Source organism: Gambusia affinis, linkage group LG19 (assembly GCF_019740435.1).
Source record: "Gambusia affinis linkage group LG19, SWU_Gaff_1.0, whole genome shotgun sequence".
In the NCBI taxonomy this organism is placed as follows: Eukaryota; Metazoa; Chordata; class Actinopteri; order Cyprinodontiformes; family Poeciliidae; genus Gambusia; species Gambusia affinis.
In genome coordinates, this window is record NC_057886.1 from 6,249,853 (window position 1) to 6,273,606 (window position 23,754).

Below are 23,754 nucleotides of genomic sequence, written 5' to 3' on the forward strand. Positions count from 1 at the left end.
GCACTTGGAGGAACTGCACAACCCGAGTGATTTAAATCGGGGTTCAAGAAGTGTTGCTATGGTCAACACACTGAACGACTCCAGAGTGGAAGCAGTGTCTGTGACTCAATGCTTCAGGTGTTCATGTAGGTGTATGGCAGACTGTGTGCACAAGATTGAAACATTATGCTCTCATGCAAGATGGAGCATTTTCATCATCGGGATGACCTTTGACCCTGACACTCGCCTCTCTTCAGACAACTCCACTGTTGCTTGATGGAAAGGTTTTTCCTAAGAGAAAACCTATGTTTCTCATCAGCTGTAAGTGGAGTCAAATCTGTTTTTAGAGAGGCCAGAGAAGAAAGAAGAAAGTTCTTATAAGTGAAAGGATAAGAAAGTTCCTGCTTTCTGAAACCGGGCGGGCCAGAAGTTAAGTAGAGAAAAGAATCTCTACTTCTATGTTATTTGTGCTGCTGATTGGCTAAAGAGGAAAAGGTAATCGTCGTAAGCCAATCAGAGGCAGACTTGGGAAGATGTTCAAACAGATACAGTGAGCGTGTACAAACACAGCAGGAGGAATCTGTGGTATGAAGGTACATTTGGTGCAAAACTATTTGAGCCTTTTAAATGAGAAGTTGATGTTGCAAAGAAAAAATCCTATAGGAGTTTTGGAAATGTAGATTTTCTTTCAGTTCACCACAAATGCAAAACAGCAGTTACACTCTTAAAATTCTTAATAATAAAACAAAATTGTATTCCTATAGTCACACTTTAAAAAACTCTTAGACTCATAGTTTTGCCCCTAATTATCCCCAAAAAAAGAGGGAAAAAAGGTGAAAAACAAATCTGTATACTTGTGTCAGAATAACTTTATTTCCTTATCACTCTGACACAAAACCACTTTCCCCTTCTACATTGTAATGCCCATTTCATGCTTTTATTCTGCCACTGTTTCAGCCAGCCAGCTGAATGTGTTTATATAGAAACATGTAGCTGCATGTCGATTTCTTTTAATCACATGGTTTTAAGGAACAGAACAATCTTTCTTTCACTTTTGATCTCCTCTTTTTTCCACAAGCAGAGTTTTTCAGCCAATGAGAGGCTGCAGGAGGAGTTTGTTAGGACAAGAGACATAAAAACAAGAATCTCTTTGGGTGGTTTCAGTCTAAAAGGAAATCAGTACACGTAATGCTGTGACAACAAAGATTCACTAAGCCAGTAAAACAGAAACAAGGTAAGAAAAGCTTTTATGACTTTTGACGCAAACATGAATGAAACTTGTACTTCCAAGAGTTTAAGTAATTTATTCACATCGATGTGAAGAAAAACTTAACAGGTTAAATACGGTGAATATTTTAAATGTCTTTTCTTCTGTATTGTAACTATTTTTGTTTTACAATCCGTACTGTGATAATAAAAAAAATCTTTTACAAAACCACAAACCACCACTAGTTTTTTATGCCATTTTAAATCATAACGTTCAAGTTTCAAATTTACCCATAATCGTTGCCACACCCAAGACATGGCACACTTCCTCTTGGCATACTGACTAAACATAAACCTGGTTTATTTTAAACTGCCATGTACAGACATTTACAATGTAATTGGTGATGGATCTGTTTCAATCGTAACATGATATTTTAAGAGATGCAAAAAAATAAATAAAACATTTTTGTAACAGTGATGTTTTGTAAACCTTGAAATTTACATATTCATGTGACAGAAAATGAAAGCAGATGGGACAGAGAATTATTTAACATCAACAAAAGGCTAAACAAAATATAAAACGAAACTTGTAACTTGTTATATATATATATATATATATGTCTTGCCAGGAGAGGGCCCTGCGGAGACGACGAGAGACAGTGTCTGAGTCTTCAAGGAAGGCTACATCGACTGTGTCGTCCAGAGAGCCAAAACAACCAGTGAAACGTCGGCATGGCAACCAACAATCCACGGAAAGCACTGATATTCAAGATACAGAAAAAACTTTGTACATTGACTACAGAGCAGCTGCAGACAGTTCTGTCTTTGACTGATGATGGAAGTGCCATTCATGTTTATGATTTAAGTGAACCAGAACTGTATGATTTGATTGTTGACTTTGTTAAAAGTGAGAAACTGAGAGAGTTGGAGGATGAAGGCATGTCTCAGCTCCTCCTTTTGGATGAACTGATTAGTAACCTGCTCGCCACTGACAACCAACCACCAACAGCAAGTGAAACTGGTAAGAAGAGCTGCTCTTCCAGTGTAGGAGACCAGATTATGAGGTTAAATTATGTTGTATCTTTGTTTCCATGCAGAGTTTAGGCTTCATGGTGGACAAATCTCTGATTTTGGTTCTGATGTGTCATAAAATAACCTAATTTTAATAAACGAATAGATGGATTACAGGAAGGTTTTACTCAGTCAGAAGTCATTCACACAATCCTCAACATAACAAAACCATATACGTTCAAAGAAATGTTACCTAGTAAATGTGATTTAAACATTGATGAGAGTAAGTGTTTCCTACGCACACATATCAGAGATAAAAATATCATTGAGCTTTTCCAAGATTTAAGTAATGAAAAGCAACAAGAGCAAAAGTGCACAGAAATTTCTGAATAATGGGACTTAAACAGCATGTCCTTTTTGTATGCAATCTTTTCATCTTCTGTGAAGAGGTGGGACATTCTCACAGAGTTTGTCGACATCACACTGAAGCCTCTGAGTGACACCCGGTGGGAAGCAAAGCTAGACTCTGTCAAAGCTATACGTTTCCAGATGGGGGAAATTTTAGATGCACTACAAAAGCTTGGAGAAGTGGCAGGAGACAGCAAAATTGTCTCAGAGGCAAAGTCACTGTCTGATGATACTGTTATTATGGAGTTCCTTGTGTGCCTCATAGTTTGGTATGACTTATTATATGAGATCAACTTTGCAAGCAAGGCACTACAAGCAGCAGAAGTGTCAATGGATACAGCCATTAAGTTAATCGAGTCTCTGAAAGAGATTTTGCTCAAGTATAGATAAGAGGGCTTTCAGAAGTCACTTGACGTTGCAGGCAAGATAGCCATCGAAATGGAAGCTTCTCCTTAATTGAAAGAAAAACAACTTAGGAAGCAAAAGAAGTTCCCAGATGACAATTCATGCACTGGTCATCATGAAAAGGAACCCACAAGGCACTTCAGGTGCATGGTTTTCAATGTTTTTGTTGACACACTCCTGCAAGAGCTGTTTGAGAGGTTTTCCAATTTTCAACTTGTGTCTGAGAAATTTAAATTCATCACTAAAATGGAGCACATGAGCTGGAGGAATCAGTGACCACATATGCCCTGACCACCTGTGATGTTTCAATAGATATCATTCAAGAAATATACCCAGCAAGCCGTCTACTGAAGGGTTACAAGGCTCTAGAAAAGTTACATTTCCTCATTCAAGAGAACCTTGATTTGGTATTTCCAAATTTGACAGTAGCCCTTAGAGTATTTTTAACCATGCCTCTGACAGTTGCATCTGCAGAGAGATCATTTAGCAAGCTGAAGCTCATCGAAACATACCTTCGTGCAAATATGAGCAATGAACGCTTGTCCCAGTTAGCAGTGATCTCTATTGAAAACAGTGTGGCACATTCTATTTCATTTGATGCTATACTTGACAAATGGGCAAGTGCAAAGTCACGGAATGTAACAGTTTTAATGTCATAAATGTTAAAACTCTGACATGGAGTCCAGGCTGTTAAGATTTCATATTTCCGCTACAGAAAATGTTGAGCACTGAGTGCCACTACTGTTATATATTTGTACTTTATTAAACTTCTTATTTGCTTATGATTGAAATGATCACCTGATATAATATGTAACATAAAACAAATTCCATAATATGACTACTGTATTTTGTAAGTGCATGACTAAGGGAGGAAAGCTGTATGAAATGGGTGGTGGGTGGGGGTGGGGAGCGCCGATGATGCGTTCGCATCCACCTCGAAAATATGTAGTTGCGCCCCTGGCTCCAGCTCCACATTCACCCCTCCTCGGCAATTAATAAACACTTGGTGGAACTGAATGTCTGCTAAGCTTATCATATAAAGTACAATGCTACTAAAACTGGTTGTAAACAGCATAATGGAGAAGCATTGAGCATTGTTTTCCAATGACATGCTGACGGGGAAGTGATGGAAAGGGAAGGACGATCTTAAAGAGAAAGATCTTGACAATCTTACCACATCACATGTGGTTTGGTGTGGGTGCATGCATATGTTGGTGCATCTGAAGCAATGAGGTGTTTGTATGTCACTTAGCAAGTACTTACCAAATAAATAAATAGGCAAGTTGTGCATAAAACACTTAGTGGAAGCTACCTATTTTCAGTTTAAAAAGTACAATTTAATATATTAATATATTTTGCAGTAATGAATGACTGCGATACTCAACATGCAGAAAGGAGAGACAAAAATGTACAAGAGGAGACTGAAAACATTTCTGGATCACCACCAAGAAATGAAGGTAAGAAAGAGTTTTAGAACATGATTCAAGTGAAATCATAAATATTTTAATTTTATATTTCTGAGGTACAGTTTTTAAGGCCACTATAAACAACTCTGTTATTTAACAGTTCTCATGTTCTGTTTTTCAGTGACTCCTCAACTTACACTTGTGTTAATTGGGAACAAAAATTCCATTGAGATTGGATCAAAAAACATCTTACTGGACCATGACCAGGAGATACATGAGAAAGAGTTTTCATCAAGACTGTATGACCTATTGGGTCGTCAGATCTTTGTAATTAATATGCTTGGATTTCCAAATATTGACACGATTCCAGAGATTCCAGAAGATTGTGTCTTTATCTTGCTGGTATCAAATGACCAGCATGAAAACCAGTATACTTCTGGAATGCAGTGGTTAGAAAAAACACTGGGAAAGGAGCTCAGCTCTTATGTGATGACAGTTGTGACTCATGATGACTCAGAAGAAATTTGTGAAAATGAACTTCAGAAGCTGAAAGCAAAGAGCAGTTTTTCTGAAAAAAGATATCATACATGTGCAAGAAGTATGATGGATGAAAATGAGATAGTGGCTCTTTTAGAAAAAATAAATGACATGGTCTCTGAAAATAGACGGATGAGTGGAGGAAACCAAGCCAACCCTGATGAAAGGTTAAAGACAGGTAAGACTCTTAATATTTTAATCTTTTTTTTGCTTACTGTACAAATTATTGTGCAATTTACATGCAAGCAACAGGCTGTGGATCTCTTTATGATGTTTTGGTATTGTTAAAAAAAGAGGTTGTCAAGATTCATACATGTCTTATTCACAACAGCCATCTTCCTTAGCCATTTAAATAAGTAGACAGTTGTACAATATTATCATTTCCAGCTGAGGTCTTCCATATGTAAGCTGCTGCTCTGCTACAACTTTGTGCAACCTATGGGGCAGTTCTGCATTCAGACTCTGTAATCGTCAAAACATATGGATAAAATAAAAGAATTCATCAACATGTAATCTGGAGCTTATTTTTATAGGGTAGCAATAATGGACTCCCTCAGTGAAGTATGTGAAAATCCCCTGTATTTAAATGGAGTCAACAAAATATCCATGAAACACAAAGTATTTCATTTTAAGAAAGCAAAGACAAGTTTGAGGTATTAATGTACTTTGTCTCATTTGCCAGTATAAGAAATGCTCACTTTACTGAACCTTCTTAAAAATGCTTACTCTATCCAGTTCAGGTAAATATTCCACAACCCAGTGTTGAATGATTTGCTTGTGTATTTTGCATTTCTGTGACTTTCAGGTTTGGATTTGCTCATTAGAACTAAGATCTCACAAAATTTATCTTGTTTTTCGAGGTTTCTGTTTCATCAAGGTCTCATTGAGAAATGTTTTGAGTGTCTGTCAAAAGCAAAAGTTTACTAAGAATTTTAATGTAATTCTTTGCGTTATATTAAGATCTCCCATTATTCTGAGTACAAATGGATTTTTTCATAGCAATGGTTTTGCGCTGTCTTTATCCTGTCCTGGGATAATTAGTGAAATTATCCCTTCAGAGATAGGTGATAACAAGTTACATTTATTAATTTGCTTTACTTCCCAAGGAGTAGTTTTACTACGTATTGTTACGGAAAATTATTATTTTTAGTGCTTAATACAGCTAATCTTACCCCAGGTGTAAAGGTTATAATGAACAGTCTGATTTTGAACAAATTTCTTAATTTTAAACAGGCTTGTGTAAAGGATTTGAAACTAAAACTATTCTATCGGTAAATATTTAGAAGTAGGTCAAATCTGTGATCTCTCTGTGAGGTTCCTCCTGCTGTGTTATCAGAGGTCAGGAGGCCATAAAATTAGTATTGCCTGTGAAACAGAACTCTGTTGGGTTCACAGAACATCAAAGGTCTTTTAATCACATCTGGCATGGTTTAAACTAAAATGCAACATAGAATGTTGAGATCATTAACATTTTTCTAAGTATTAATAGCAAGTTTATAATTAAAGTGCATTATCTAAGTTTAGAATGGTGAATGCTGAATGTATTTGAAAATTGTACTGTCTATGATAATATCTGAATCAAATGGAAATTGTTTCAATGAAAATGTGTTGTTTAGTATTAGAAAATTGTTCAGGATTTTATGTGATAAAGCAAGGACTTAAATCTTTGGAAAATGCTGAATGCAGTAGACCAGAATTAGGTTTGTGAAGATAATCTTTTACTGAGCTTAACTTTATGAAGGAGACACTCCGAATTTCACAGGTATCTGTGAAGTCTTGTTTTATGCTTTTATTTGCCCAAATGGCCTTAGAGCCCAGAAGACTAGGATGCAGCTGCTTGCTCCATTGTTCTTCCAGAGAGCAAATGGCCTTTGATTTCTGGCGTGAAATTAGGGGAAGTTCTAAGTTTTATTGGCGTCCAAGGTAGCGTCTGATTGGTCATACAGAGCTACGCCTTAATGAATACATTAGCAAGGAGAGAAATGCCTTCACTATAAGAGATCGAACATGATAATAATAATTCAGATTGCTGGTATATTTCTGCCGTTTTGGCATCAGCCTTCTCCAAAGACATGTCTTTGCCTTTTCTTTCTCTGTCTTTGTTTTTATTCTTTGTCTGTCTCAAGTAATGAGTCTGTATCTTGGCTGCTTTGCAGCTCATGTTGTTACTTCATTGTGGTTTCCTATGAGATTAAATGCTGTAACTCTGTGACGTCATCACGCATCGTTGTTCCTGATTGGCACACGCGGCTCACTGGAAGAATCCGGGAAAATAGGAAGAAATTGAGAGAGCCAAGCTTTTTTCCAAAAAAATTAAGCTAACTTATTAATTCTTCCTTCAACAGTATACATTTAAATTTTACTTGAGTGATGTCATGAAGTATGGCTACTCTGACTTGAGATAGGTTTGTGGCTACTCTACCCACTGTGAGTCACTTCACTGAATGAAGAACAAACATGACACAGACCTAAGACATCTTTTTTTATGAACAAAGCTTAGTTGTTTTAATTTTCTTTCTGATGAGCTGTTATTCTATAATAATATCTATCTTACAGAGCCTTAGGTGAAATGTCAACTCCCAAAACAGCAAGCCCTGATCATTTTCCATATTTGTCAAGAGTTTTGGTTTGGGATTTTGTTTGTTTTTTTGTGATTTTCTGTTTAATCAGTTACATTCTAGTTCACATCAGTTAAGCCTTTCATCGTCATTCTAGTTTCATTATTTGATGTCACTTATTTTGGTAAGATTTGTCTATTTTTCTTTATTTCAGTCACTGACCTTCCAGAAGAACGACCATCTCCGCAGCAATCCATCATCACTGCAGTAACAAGTAATTCAATTCCGTTGAATCAATGTAATTTATTCAGTTATTTATTCAGTTATTTATTAACTTATTCGCATAATTGAGAGACCAGTTAACCAGATCCATAATTTGTAGATTTGGAGAATGTGCAAAGAAAGGCTCCAAAAAAACAACCCAAAAACAGCAAGCAGGCCAAAAATAGGGAGGAAGGGAAGAGAACAGAGAAAAAAGGCGTAAAAAGCTAGAATGATCATACTAAATTGAGTTGGATGAACATAACTTGAGTTGGTTAAACTTAATAAATTAGATTGGATAAACTTAATTGAATTACTTATTACCAATTCAAGCAATTCAATTAAGTTGACTCAACTAATTTCTTTTTGCAGTGTAAGGGGTTAAATACTGAAAGAAATTGATTGGACATTGTGTCAATAAACATTTTATTTGACCATAACCATAAAAACAGTTACACAGTTTCACATTTCCATCCATCCATCCATCCATCCATCCATCCATCCATCTTCTTCCGCTTATCCGGGGTCGGGTCGCGCGGTAGCAGCTTCAGAAGGGAGGCCCAGACTTCCCTCTCCCCAGCCACTTGTTCCAGCTCTTCTGGGGGAATCCCAAGGCGTTCCCCGGCCAGCCGAGAGACAAAGTCCCTCCAGCGTGTCCTGTGTCTTCCCCTGGGCCTCCTCCCAGTGGGACGTGCCCGGAACACCACACCAGGGAGGAGTCCAGGAGGCATCCTGACCAGATGCCCGAGCCACCTCAACTGGCCCCTCTCGACGTGAAGGAGCAGCGGCTCTACTCTGAGTCCCTGACTGAGCTTCTCACCCTATCTCTAAGGGAGAGCCCAGCCACCCTACGGCGAAAACCCATTTCGGCCGCTTGTATCCGCGATCTTGTTCTTTCGGTCATGACCCAAAGCTCATGACTATAGATGAGGGTGGGAACGTAGATCGACAGGTAAATCGAGAGCTTCGCTTTTTGGCTCAGCTCTCTCTTCACCACGACGGACCGGTACAGTGCCCGCTTGACGGCAGACGCTGCACCAATCCGCCTGTTTATCTCCCACTCCCTTCTTCCCCCATTCGTGAACAAGATCCCAAGATACTTGAACTCCTCCACTTGGGGCAGGACACCCCCCCTGACCCGGAAAAGGCACTCTACCCTTTTCTGGCTCAAGACCATGGCCTCGGATTTGGAGGCACTGATCTCCATGCCAGCCGCTTCACACTCGGCTGCGAACCTCTCCAGCGAAAGCTGCAGATCACGTCCCGATGAAGCCAAAAGGACCACATCATCCGCAAAAAGCAGAGATGCAATCCTAAGGCCACCAAAACGGATCCCCTCAACACCCTGGCTACGACTATAAATTCTGTCCATAAAAGTAATGAACAGAATCGGTGACAAAGGGCAGCCCTGGCGGAGTCCAACCCTCACCGGAAACGACCCCGACTTACTGCCGGCAATGTGGACCAGACTCTGACACCGGTCATACAGGGACCTGACAGCCTGTATCAAAGAGCCCCGTACCCCATACTCCCAGAGAACCCCCCACAGGGCTCCCCGAGGGACACGGTCGAACGCCTTCTCCAAGTCCACAAAACACATGTAGACTGGTTGGGCGAACTCCCATGCACCCTCCAGGACCCTGCTGAGGGTGTAGAGCTGGTCCAGTGTTACACGACCAGGACGAAAACCACACTGCTCTTCCTGAATCCGAGGTTCGACAATCCGACGGACCCTCCTCTGCAGAACCCCCGAATAGACCTTGCCAGGGAGGCTTAAGAGTGTGAGCCCCCTGTAATTGGAGCACACCCTCCGGTCCCCCTTTTTGAACAGGGGGACCACCACCCCGGTCTGCCAATCCAGGGGAACTGCCCCCGATGTCCATGCAATATTGAAGTGTTGCGTTAGCCAACACAACCCTACAACATCCAGAGCCTTAAGGAACTCCGGGCGGAGCTTTTTGACCACCTCGACGACCTCGACCTCAGAGATTGGAGAGCCCAACCCAGAGTCCCCAGGCTCAGCTTCCACAATAGAAGGTATGTTGGTGGGATTGAGGAGATCTTCGAAGTATTCTACCCACCGGCCCACAACATCCCGAGTTGAGGTCAGCAGCACACCATCCCAACTCTAGACAGTGTTGGTGCTGTACTGCTTCCCCACCCTCCGTACGGAAGTCTTTCTCCATGGCCTCTCCAAACTCCTCCCGGTGACCCGTTCCCTCGCCCGGACGCGGGTCACCGGGGCCCCACTCTGGAGCCAGGCCTGGAGGGGCAGCACGACGGTGAGCGTCTGGTGGCCGGACTTTTACCCATGCAGCCCGGCCGGGCACAGCCCGAAGAGGAAACATGGGCCCCCACTCCCATGAGAGGGGCCAAAGGGGTCGGGTGCATTGTGTGATGTGTGGCGGCTGAGAGAGGGGGTACTGGCGGTCAGATCCTCGGTTGCAGAAGCTAGCATTTCCAGGCCTTACAGCAAAATCATTTATGTGCTCTGATAGTGACAAAATCCCATTTTATCATTTTATTCTGTCCATAGCAAAGTATTACAATTAAAATCTAGCTGTACAGTGTAGCAAAGAACATTTATCTGGTCTTAAAATCCAGCCAGACCAATCATCTCATAACTTTGATCAAAGTATTCCACTCGAGGGATTAGCTTGCAGTTGCATGAAGTTAGGATCATTTATATGGATATTGGTATATTATAAGTTTTTATTTTTGTGATTTTGTCATCTGCTTTTTGTTTTCCTGAATCTTCCTAACCCAGAACAAAGAAAGGACGGTGGACATGACTTGAAGGTAAAGAATTTGTAAATCACACTTAGATGCTTTGTCACTGTTAGCTCAGGGTTTTCCCCAGCAAACTTGCTAAGCCTGGTGGTTGGTGCGCCGAGGCGGTCATCTAGCAGTCCATCGTGTTTTTGTATAAAATATTAAGTTGACAGAAAATGTAAAAATATTACTGGTTATTAGTATTATTATCTGCATTATTATTAATATTACCTGTTTTGAAAGATATTGCTGACAATACCTACACCCCAAATTTTAGTCTTAAAACAACAAATCAAAAAATATATTTATACAATTCAAATAAATATTAATTATATGCATTTCTGTTAAATCCAAATTAAGTAATCAGTTAGTGAATCTAAAAACATAATGTAATACTGATCATATTTAGAGCCGGCCCAAGGCATAAATAAACTAGGAGAATATCAATGCTATTAAATTTGATTTAATGGTTTCAGCACAGATAAATTAATAGATTTGAAATTGTTTAACATTTAAATGTAAGATTTTAAGGAGCTGGCAAGTGTACTTTGTAAAAATTCAAAGAACAATATTCATAGTTAAATTGTTTTGTTACCATAGCAACAATCTGATGCTGTGAGTTTAATCTTTGAATTTTAGTTTTGTTTGTTCACAAATGCATCTTACTAAATTACTATTATCACTGATTGCTTTTAAACTTGGCCAATTAAACAAGGCCCTAGTCGCAAATTTTACAAAATTTATGTTGAAATGCTATCATCAGTGTTGCTGATGTGCAAGAGAGGCCCCTAAATCAAATTCTGCTCAAGGCCTCATGCAACCTTGGACCGACCCTGCATGATGAGTTAAATTTACTGCACATTTCTCTGCTGCTGGATGTGGAGGGACAAATGGGGAGACTGAATTTGTGTGACTTCCATTTTGTATCTAGACTGTTTTGTTTGACAAGTTTTATGGGTCGAGTGCAACAACTCTGCCTGACTTTAGACAAAGCATTTGATATTGTGCAGTTTGATGCATTGTGTTGCCTCAAAGAAATAAAACAAAATAAAAACAAACCAGAGTGCTGCGCGACTACGAGGCGAGCGTGAAAGCTCCTCCACAGGCTGAACCACCGGTTCATAAAGTGCCGGCTAACTGTGAACCCAAACTTTATCAGCACAGACAGAGTCAGCATATGGAAACAAATGCACATAATGCTTTGTTCACAAAGAAATATCATTCTCACTGCACACTCAACGCGCACCTCTAAATGTGCACTTGTGAATATCTGTAAACACTGAGTGCAGCTCACTGTGAACATTTATGGTTCAAATTGAACAGCACAAGCAGAGCTAACGTAGTGAATTTTATCTTGATTGATTCACCTCGTGATAAATTCATCAGAGAAACATGGATCCTCACTGGGGTTTGGCATAAATATTCATACAGGTCAGCCTGTGTCCAGTTTGAGTGAAAGCAGGCACGCGCAATCCCCGCTGAGGCAAACTTCAGACATCAACCAGAAACAGTGCAAAGGCGGTAAATGCGCAAGGGGCCAGTGGTGTGATTGTTCCATACTACATGTTCAATACATGAACTATAGAAACCTATAAACCCATCTTTCTTTTAGGAATAACTGCCTTGCCAGTAAAATGCTCACCGCAGAAGAGACACTTGTAGGACCTTTTTCTATTCATAAAAACAAGAACAAACAAACGTTCAACCTGCCAAGGGCGCAAGGAAAGACTGGCGACCCACCAGGCTTGTTATACTCTGGGGGAAATCCTGTAGGTGATCAATTTATTTGCTCTAAATTTAGCTTAGAGAAATGAACCATGTGTGATTAATTTTCTGAAGTAGAATTGTTCACTTCTAAATCAGAAAAATTATTAGCTTATTTCAAAGGGTGCGACTGCAGGACCTGTTTTAAAATCTTTAGATTTATTTGGTTCCGACGTTGCCAGTCGGAGTGGTTTTTTTTTCCAGCATGATTACCATTTACCACCTTATTGCCAAACACAGATGTAGAACAACTATGTTGACAGCTCTAAATTCCCTTCCGACAGGCAACTTTCAGTGAGGAAAACTCAGAGACGAATGAAGGCAACAAGAAAGGTAAAACTATTTGTATGAATTCCCTCCACAACTTTGTTATTTATCGATATGTTGTAATCAGTCATTTCCTGATACATTTCTGTAGGACAAAAGAAGAGAAAAACTGAAATTAGAGTAAGTTCAAAGCTTTACTATTACTGATTTCAAATATTAATCAATATAGATGGATGCTTGAAGTAATACTTATTCCTGTCTCTCATAAAACGAGAATGTTGGTGGTAAGGGCCAAGAGATTTGTGAAAAAAAAGGAGCAGGAAAGTCTGAAATCAACGTGGTTTCATGTGAGCTATGCCAGGAAAGTAACCTTTTACGACAACAGCAATCCACACAACTACCCACTAACACTGGTATGTCGTCATTTGTTATGTACTTCATTAATATATTATTGGTTTATTTGTCATTAGTAACATTTACTGATCTGAGAAACAACTGGTTTTTACAGGTGCCTTTAATGTGGATGCAAGAACAGAAAAGGTCAGAAATGAATAATTTCACTTTTTTGTATTCGCTGTTCTTGACATGAAATAACTTAAATCCATATATTATTTGCAGCCAATTTGCAATTCTTCCAATGGCAAAAGAAAAGTAGATCCAAAACAGAGTGAAAAGTTCATAAACCTTGGACTTCAGGACAAATCTCAAACAAAATGGTTATCAGTAGAATTTCTTCAAATAGGTCAAACTGTGAAACACCCTAATGACATTTCAGAGAAAGATCTGCCATATGCTTTTCTTCAGAGGTTATTGATGTTAGATTACAGAGCCAGATACATCACTGTACAACAAGCAAATTGTAAAGAAGTCAGCAATTCACAGGGTGATCAGGTGTCAGTATCAGATGATAATTTTGATGCACTTTACATTACAATGACAGAATCAGATCAGTCAAAAACTAATCATGTTCACCCAATGGATGTTCAAATGGCAGTATTTCACTGCTCAGACAGCTTCCTTAAACAGAAAATGATCACAAAGTTGTCACAGTGTCAGTATGCCTTACCACTGCTTGTTCTTGATCCTCACACAACAAAAACATACTGAAAAGTACTGCAGTCATTTCTATGCTTTACAAGTCTTCAAAGCCTCTAATCATCCTCAATGCTGACAATGACTGTACTGCAGTTCAGGTGAAACCTCAAAAATACAAACTAGGGCTGAAAGAAAGAAGCCAGTCAGATGTTTCTGAAGAACTAAAAAAGATTATTAAAAAAACCTTTTGTCTGGACCCACACATCCTTCCAGCTGGATGAGTATTTAATATCTTGGTGTTTTTATTGGAGTGTGAATCTTTCAGATCAATTTGAAAAGCAATTTTGATCATATTTCAAATTTTATTGTGTCATGTTGCTTGGGGCGCAGGTCTTGGTCATGACTAGGTCTCAACCTCACTCAGTCTTGGTCTCGGACCCTAAAAGTCTTGGTCTTGTTTCGGTCTCAATGGACCTTACTAGAGGGGGCACTTTTCATTGGCTGATGCCCATTCTTCGTGGTCATGTGGGTGGCCGTCTCACAAACACACGCTTCCCGTAATCTAATTTCAGCATAATGGCAGCACTGATACAACTTCTACACCTTGAAGCCTGTCTGCTACACAGTCTTACGTTAGCTAAACAGATCAATATACAATGTGTACTGTATCTGACACACACTAAAGATTTTATTTTAGCAGAAAAGGCTTTGGACTAAACTGTTACTCGTGTTAGCCACTCTAGCACCAAGTACAGCTGGTCAATCAACCATCCTTGAAAAAGTAACTTAGTTATATTACTGACTACTTGATTTGGAAAGTAACTAAGTTACACTAAAAGTAACTTTTTAGTTACTTTCAGCAGCTGCTAACAACAACACTCTGCCTCCTGTGAAAATCACATTGAGCTTTGTCAATACTTAATTGTCAGCTATTTTATAATGGTAACATCAACAATGTGTCTCCACTGATAAGGCTGAACTAAAGAGGAGATTGTACAAAAAATAAAAAACGTGAGTAGTTTGTGTGGTCCACTGTTGTCTGGAAAACTCTAAGAAGGATTTTAACCCCTCCCCCCACCCCCTCAGCCTCCAGGTTCTGCGTTACGGCCCTGCGTTTGGTGTCAAAGCTCAGTGCACAGAGCTCCTCCTGCAGCTCCACAGCTCAGGTGGCTGCACAGATTTGTGACACTTATCTTGATATTAATAATTATAATGGCATTAAGTTGCCATTCTAATTATACGGACACGTTTATTTGTGGCTGTTTTCACGTTTATTGCGCTGTTCATAGTCTCGATGTTTGCAGTTTTCTGGAGCGCAATGCGAAGCTCGACGTCATTCAGAGGTAATATATTAACTTGACATTTACAACGTCACAGCGGAACGGATCATCTGAGAAATGATGGACAAGGAGAGACTGAGTAAAACTACCTCAATGACGGACAAATTCTGGGATTTATTATGAGTCTCTGCTTATTTCCAAACCCAAATGAGCAACTTCACGTTCAAAAACGAGCTCAAAAAGGAGCAACCCGCCACTCATGAAATCTGCAAGCGACTTAAAAAAAAAAAGAAGCCCAAAGCCGCTTATAATAATCGGACTTGGCGACAGAAACTCAAAATAGTTCCAGTTTTTCCACCAACAAAATGCGCATCTTCCTCCATTGTTTACATTTCTGTCGCATAGAGACGTCGGTCACTCAACAAGACGAGTAGAGGAAATACGATTAAATAACAAAAGAAGATAGTAGCGCACAGTGATTTTGATAAGTAACTGTAGTCTGACTACCCGATTTTAAATAGCAACGCGTTAGATTACTCGTTACTGAAAAAAGTGGCCCGATGTCAGTAACGCGTTACAAATTAACGCGTTACTGACATCACTGGTCTCTGGTTAGGTGGTCTTGATTACAACATTCAACCATACTGAGAGTGGAAGGGATCTTTTATAATCTGGACAGGCAGCGACTGCCAGTGGTGTCAAGGATGGAAGGAAGCTCAGTCCCGATGATTTTCTAAGTTGTTTTCACCACTCTCTCTACACGTTGCCAGTCGGAGGTGTTAGATGCTCCAAACCAGTCAGTTTGCTCTCTATTGTTCCTCTGTAGAAACTGGTGAGGATGGAGAAGGGAAGTTTGCTCTTTTCATCCAATGTAAAACACAACAACGTCTGTCTATGACGTTGCTGATCTTTCTTTACTAGGCCAGAGGTTTGGAGAGACCAGATCAAAGTGTCAGTGATCTGTATCCCCAGGAATTTAATGTTCCTGACCTGTTCCACTGCGGCATCATTGATGAGGAGGCGTGTGTGACTTGGCTGACTTTTCCTGAAATCAACAACAATTTCTTTTGTTTTTTGACATTCAGGATTACATGGTTTGCATCACACCAGTCCACTAGATGTTTCACCTCCTCTCTGTCGCCCAGTTTGTTGTTATCCTTGATGAAACCCACCACTGTTGTAATGTCCATATACTTAATGATGTGCTTCATCATTAAGTGAACTGTACCTGACTTGACAGTCATAGGTCATCAGGGTGAAGAGTAGGGGTTTGAGTATACAGCCCTGTGGGGAGCCAGTGCTGAGAGAGGCAAACCTTGAAGCATTTTTCCCAACCACAAACTAATGTCTGTCTGTGAGGAAATCCAGCAGCCAGTAACACAGGAAGTATTGAGCCTATAGTTACTTTTGTTTTATTTTGTTCTTTATAATTATTTGTTAGTGTTACATTAGCTTTCCTAGTTGCCCAGTTTGTGTGTCCGCCACTTGTGCCATTTTATCTCTCTCTGCCTTCTACTCTTTCCCCTCACACCTGTAACCCGTGTCAGGTCAGCCATCTGTTTGTTGTTCAGAAATTAAGCTCCTCAGTATATATAAAAATTCTTCTCAGTCACTCCTGGCTAGTTCCTCCTGTCATTTCCCTGTTAAAGCCCATTATACTGTGCTCTCTTTTTGTTCCTGTGTTTCTTGTTCTGCTCTGACTCCCTGTGATTCCTGTGATTTCTGCAAGTTTTTTGTTCTTCATTTTTTATTAAAACTTCATAACTTACTTGAAACCTCTGCCTTACTGTTTTGGATCTAACATAACCACTACAATAGCATGAGACATTGGTTTTCTTCAGAGTTTAAAGATCACAGGTTGCCAAACTGGATACATTTCTGTACAAGAACAAAGTTTGAATGAAAGTAATTCACAGGTTGCCCAAGAATCTGAAAGTGAACATGGAGAGAATGAATTGGTGCTTTTATAGCATCAACACCAACTGAAAAGACAAACATGTGTACCCAAATAATGAAAGAGTTTACTTGTTTTTATTTATTTTTCTTAAAAACAATAAAATAACATTTTGTTTTCTTTTGGCAGCCTACTTCAAAGACTTTTGAGGAGAGCCAAAAGAAACATCAAAAAGAAACTGAAAAACTACTCAGAAGACTTCACCTCCAGGACCAACATCAACACATGCTGTCATCAGAAGACTTTGTACAAATACGTCCACCTATAAAAAAGACTAATGAGATCTTTGAGAGAGATCTAGTTAGTGCTTTTCTTCAGACGTTAATGATGTTAGATTATAGAGCCAGATACATCCCTGTTCAGCAAGAAAGCTCTGATGTTACAGATGACGATGACTTAGATGCTCTTTTTGCAACTAATGTAGAGATAGATCAGTCAAAAGAGAATCATGTGCATCCAATGGATGTTCAAATGGCAGTATTTCACTGCTCAGACAGCTTCCTTAAACAGAAAATGATCACAAAGTTGTCACAGTGTCAGTATGCTTTACCACTGCTTGTTCCTGATCTTCTCTCAACAAATATTGAGTGTCCTTTGTGGACATTCAGACAAATAACAAAAACTTGGAAAATAAGCACAAACAAAGAAAATGCAACCACTGTCACCATGAAAAGCATGCCAATCTACAAAGCTGACACTCCCATGGTTTCATTTTTCCGACTGGGCTCCATGTCTTTGTCCAAATCTCAGCTGATGAATGCCTTGATCAACGACCGCCACAACACATTCTTCCACAGAAACTGTAAAGGCAGCACCAAATCTCGTTACTTGATGGATGGCGTGGCAGAGATTGCCTGGTACTGCCCTGCTGGAAAAGACAATGATTTCTTTACTGACTGCATTGCCTTCTGTAATCTTCATGGGGATTCTCTAGCAATTGGAAAACAGCGTGAAATCCTGACTGAAATGTCATCAGTCATTGTTGTTCTTGTGCCAACTCTGGAAAAATGCCAGGAAAGTACTGCAGTCATTTCTATGCTTTACAAGTCTTCAAAGCCTCTAATCATCCTCAATGCAGACAATGACAGTAGTGCAGTTCGGGTGAAACCTCAAAAATACAAACTAGGGCTGAAAGAAAGAAGCCAGTCGGATGTTTCTGAAGAACTAAAGAAGATTATAAAAAGCCTTTTGTCTGGACCCCACACATCCTTCAGGCTGGAGACTATGGCCAAAGTCTCTGGGGTCAAAGTGGATGAAGATCAGAAAGTCTGCCAGAATGGGAAATCTGCGGCAATGGAAATAATTGAATTGATAGAAAGGATGGACGTTTCCAAAATCAAAGCTAAATTTCTCCCCTGCCAAGGTCAACTTTGGTCCAACTGGTGCAAAATCAATAAAGAGTTGCATCATCTAAAGGGAGACATGGAGAAAGAAAAGGGCCAGAAGAGTCATCAGCTAATGAAACTACGAGAGAAACAGTGTGATGTATCTAATAGTAAACTGATGAGGTTGTTCACTCAAAGCCTCCAGAGTTTGCCACCAAAAGAAAGAGAATATTTCTTGACATGGACTCAGATCCTTATAGATGCCCTCTCCACAGATGATCTCTCTTCAATTCTCCAAAATTATGATGAAACCTGGTCAGAGGTCTTGGTCTTGAAAAATAAACATGACAAATCTGCTCAATTAAAACACAAACAAACGGAGCTTGAACTGTTGTCACAAAAGCTTCAATCTGCAACCTTCGGTCTGGAACACATCTTCAGAGAGATGGGACAGATCTATGAAGCCCATAAATCTTTGAAGAAACCATTGCTGTACCAACAACATGATTGGACCAAATACCCTGAGCTGGCTGCAGATCTGATGATATCAGGACACCCAATGGAGTTGATGGATGGGGATGCAGGCCATGTGCCTTTAATATGGATCTCTAATCTTTTACAGGAAGTCATCAAGAAACTTGGTGACCCGAGAGTTTTTGTGCTGTCGGTTCTGGGTGTACAAAGTAGCGGAAAGTCAACGATGCTGAATGCCATGTTTGGCCTGCAGTTTGCAGTCAGTGCTGGAAGGTGCACCAAGGGTGCCTACATGCAATTGGTTAAGCTGTCACAGGAAAACAAGGATAAATACCAGTTTGACTACATTCTAGTTGTAGACACTGAAGGACTGCGTGCTCTTGAGTTAGCAGGTAATGCTACCCTTCATCATGACAATGAACTTGCAACATTTGTTGTTGGTCTGGGAAACATGACACTGATCAACATCTTTGGTGAGAATCTAGCTGACATGCAAGATGTCCTACAAAATGTTGTGCAGGCTTTGATGAGGATGAAGAAAGTCAAACTTTCTCCAAGTTGTGTGTTTGTCCATCAGAATGTCACAGATATTACAGCAGCAGAGAAAAACATGGATGGAAAAAGACGTTTGCAGGAAAAACTGGACAAGATGGCTCAACTTGCTGCCAAAGAGGAAGGATGTGATGTTGCGTGCTTCAGTGATGTCATCGCGTTTGATGTGCAAAAAGATGTGAAATACTTTGCTCAGCTGTGGGAGGGAAGTCCACCAATGGCTCCTCCAAATCCAGGTTATAGTGAGAGCATCCAAGAACTCAAGTCCATCATCTTGTCTAAAGCCAAACAGTCTACTGGAATCACTCTGTCACATTTCAGCACCAAAATTCAAGACCTGTGGAACGCTTTGATGAATGAACACTTTGTTTTTAGTTTCAAAAATACACAGGAAATTGCAGTTTATAGAAAACTGGAGGTCCAATATGGGAACTGGACTTGGGCCCTGAGGAGTGAGATGCTGAATATTGAAAACCAACTTTATCCCAGAATTGAAAAAGGACAACTGGACAAAGTTGAGCTGAGTTACCTTAATACAGAAATGGCTAAAACATATGAAGAAGGAACAAAAAATATGACAACTCACTTTGAAGATGACAAAGACAAAGAAATGTTGGTCCAATGGCGGGGCCGATTTGAGAACAAAATCAAAGAGTTTCTTGAGGAACCTATTACAAGTTTGAAGGTAAAACTGGATGAAGTTATCCAGCAAAATAATGCAAGAAAAAATCTTGACCACAAGAAAACAGAGTTTGAAAACAATCTGCTGCAGAAGAGCAAAGAGTTTGCTCACCAGTTAAAATGCGTTGATGATGAAGAGGAACTAAAAGCACAGTTCAGCGACGTTTGGAGTCACTGGGTTAAGGAATTAACCTCAGATACAAAACCCATCAAGAACATAAACTTGGAGGAGGATCAGATTGCTGTCCTTCAAGAGCTTGGTGTTGAACGGGGACTCATTGATGAGTCAAAAAGAAGTAAGAGATACAAAAATCTGTCAGAACGTGGTGATTATTCTGATTACATAAGAATGAAGAAGAGCATTGGAGGTGTCTGTAAATTAGTTAAAATGACTTTTGTTCCACATGAAGAACAGAAACTGATCAGATCATTCATTAATGAGGTTGAACAAAAATGTCTTACAGCTATTAAGCGAAAACCTGTTGCAACAAGAGGCTTTACATCAACTTACTTGAAGGAAGTGGTTCAAATTATAAAATCTGAAATAGAAGCAATGGAATCTCAGAGAAACTATGTATTCAAGAAGGAGTTTACAGTTGACCTTTCACTGTATGTGTTTGATAGGGCAGAAGGTTGGCTCTTAAACGCTCACAAGATCTACAGAGACAACAATGATGCACTGACTTATTTGGACAACAAGAAAAATGAATATTACAACATTTTCAGAAGCTTCTGCAAAGGAAGTTCATCTACTGTGGTGTTTGGAGAAATTATGTGTGAAAAACTCAAAGTCTCTGCCGCTGAAGCCGTCTGTAACAAGACTGGAGTTGATATTGTTGGAGAGATGATGTGTAGTTTCCCAGCATTCAATGGGAATAGACTGAATTTAGAGAAGCATGTGTTGGCATCTCTGGCAGAGAAAGAAGACTTTAGCAGATTCACCACCTACATCAGAAATCCAAGAGCTCAAGTAGAGGCTTTCATCAAAGAAGAAGTAAAGGAATACATGTTCACAACGCAGAAAGTTAAAGCCCAGACTATCCTTAAAAAAAATGTAGAAGACATCACAAGAGTCATCAGTCAGGCTTTGTTTGAGGCAACAGAGAAATTCAAACACAAGAAAGGAAACATAGAAATGTGGGTGGAGGAATTTTCTAGTAAACTGAAGCCAAAGTTGACTCTTGACACCATTAGTTGTCAAAACTTCAGTGACATAAACAATTTTGAATTTCTCAAAGAAGAGATAGAGAAAGGCCTGAAAAGCATCACAACAGAGATGAGCAAACTCTCCCTGGAAAAGGTGAATGACTGCAGGCAGAAGCCTGATCAGATCCTGATTGATCAGCTGTGCAACTGCTGCTGGGAAAGGTGTCCATTCTGTGCCGCTGTTTGCACAAACACTTTGAAGGACCACAGTCCTGAGAAGCACAGCGTTCCTTTTCATCGACCCTCTGGAGTCAAAGGTTGGCATGTAAGAGGAACAGTTGAGCTGGTCATTGATTTCTGTACCACGTTAGTTGCAAGTGACAAAAGCTTTTACCCTAATAGTTCAGATTGGACAGTTCCCTATAAACAGTACCCAACTGCAGGAGAACCATTTGCTTCTTGGAGCATTACAGCTGATGCCTCCATGCTGCCCTTCTGGAAATGGTTCATCTGCCACTTTCAAAATGAATTAGAAGACTACTATGGTTTGAAATTTCAGGGTCAAGGAAAAATTCCTCAGCAATGGAAAAACTTCAGTAAGGAGGATGCTATTGAAAGTTTGAATGAAATGAGTAGTTTGTGAAGAAACTGCAGGTGTTCATAGAAACTAATCAAAGTTGTGGGTTTGATCAGTAATTGTGATGTTCAAGGTTCTTCAAAATGAATAAATGATCATTTATTACCTTTGGTTTGTACATCCTGAATGAGTTATATTTGAAGGATAGCTGAAATGGCTTCAAACAAACAGTTGTATGTTTTACTTTATATTATTTTTCACTCTTTTTGGGATTTCTTATTTTTTGTTATTCTGATTATTTTTTAATCACCAAAAAGGTCTTATTTAGGAAATAACCATTGAAATATCAAATATGACTCTTGATTTGGGTTACAGTATGTAAACATCTTGCCTTTTGTATCCAGAGGAAATCAGTTTATTATGGTATATTTTCTCATGTTTTAAAATGTTATACATGTATGGTAAAATTAAAATCTTAATCCATATATTTTTAATCCCCATTACAATCATATTGATCCAGTAGATAAATACCTTAAAATAAACCACATGTGAATTTCATGAACTAGATTTTTTTTGTAAATGATCAACAATTTAGATTGTTGATCATTTCTTCATTTCTATTTCATTTCTAAAACTCTATTTTTTCATTTATGTTCAAACTTTGCTGTGTTAAACTAATTTGTTAAGCAACTGAATATTTTTCATCCATATTTCCTTTTAGTTTTTTTTATTTCTTTATTAATTCTATGGTTTATTCCCTGTAAATTGTTTTTTTCTAAATAAACTCAAAGTTTTGTAATAGAAAATGATAATGTAAAACATGTAACCACCCTTGAAGTAAATGAAATAAGTATACTTCTTTGACATATCACATCATTTATAATAAATATTATTAGATTTAACAGGACAGATAACACAAATGATGCAGAAAACTGTTTCACCAGTAAAAGTTATGTTTGATTTTAACTTGTATTAAATTCACTAAAATGCTCCTGATTTCTTTTCTTCACCTCTTCAAAATAAAAAAAGGAAATAAATAAAGGTGTGAAAACAAATGAGTTAAATGTTTTGAATCAAATTAGGGAGAATCCATTCTCACCAACATTGTCTGTTCCAGGAGTTCTCAAGTTGTTTACAGTAAGATCCATGTTTCATGTAAAAGAGAGAACTACTTTTAATGATACATGTCAATTCCTGCACCTTTATCAAAGACTTCACTTTTAACTTGTTCCACTTTAAATGTATTATTGTCTGTTCTTTAAACATATATCTATGGGTTTCTTAGCAGATCTTCAAGTGTGTCAGATTGAACATTCCCCATGACAGTAATTATAGATAATGAGGTAAACATGAACAGTTGGAATGAGATTTTCTTCAGCGGGTTTTACAACCTGCAGGTGTTAGTTATTAAAGACAGTGAAAATAATAATGAACAACTGATTCTATGAAAGGCTGCAATGCTTCTTGTCAATACAACTGATAAAACTTTGTGCATAAAAATGTACAAGAAAAACACAGAGATGCTGAAAAGACAAACAGCTTACAAAAGTATTCACACCACTTGAACGTTTTCACTGAGTCTTTGCTCAGTCCGGTCGGATGAAGACAATCTTTGAATAGCAGTTTTCAAGTCTTGCTACTGATTATCTGTTGGGATTTAGGTCTGGACTTTGGCTAGGCCAGTCTAACACAGGGCTCTCGTTAGGATCGGTGTGCAGCTGGAAGGTGAACTTTCGTCTCGGTCTCAAGTCTTTTTCAGCCTCCAACAGGTTTTCTTCCAGCATTTCGTTATATTTAGCTCCATCCATTTCCACTCAACCACCATGGACCTGCTAATGAAAATCTCACCCACAGCATGATGCTGCCACTTCCTAATTTCAGAATAGTGTGTTCAGGGACTGATTCAGTTTCAGAGTTAATGTAGTTCACATGGTTCTATTTTTGTTTCATATCACCAGATCACCTTCCTCTACATGTTTGCTTTATCTGCTATGTGGCTGTCAGTGCATTCACATTTACCATGAATCTTTGCTGATTCTCTGATTAATTTTCTCCTTCCCCCACCTGGACGTTTAGGTGGACGGCCATGTCTCGAAATGTTAGCAGTCAGTTGCAGGAAATGTATGGTTAAGTGATGCTTTGTGAGAACTTGGGAT

General features: G+C 39.1%; 1 protein-coding gene across 1 annotated transcript; it reads left to right on the top strand.

Annotated features, from left to right (window-relative positions):
- The first annotated feature begins 1,140 nt into the window (after positions 1-1,140).
- LOC122822176 (interferon-induced very large GTPase 1-like) lies at positions 1,141-22,654 on the top strand. The gene is made up of 11 exons (XM_044100638.1): positions 1,141-1,213; positions 1,815-2,206; positions 4,371-4,466; positions 4,597-5,130; positions 7,725-7,784; positions 10,539-10,570; positions 12,592-12,640; positions 12,726-12,754; positions 12,846-12,987; positions 13,083-13,114; positions 16,973-22,654. Exons 2-11 carry the CDS (start codon positions 1,918-1,920, stop codon positions 21,662-21,664), a joined length of 5,955 nt encoding a protein of 1,984 aa, XP_043956573.1. The 5' UTR covers positions 1,141-1,213; positions 1,815-1,917; the 3' UTR covers positions 21,665-22,654.
- The last annotated feature ends 1,100 nt before the right edge of the window (positions 22,655-23,754 follow it).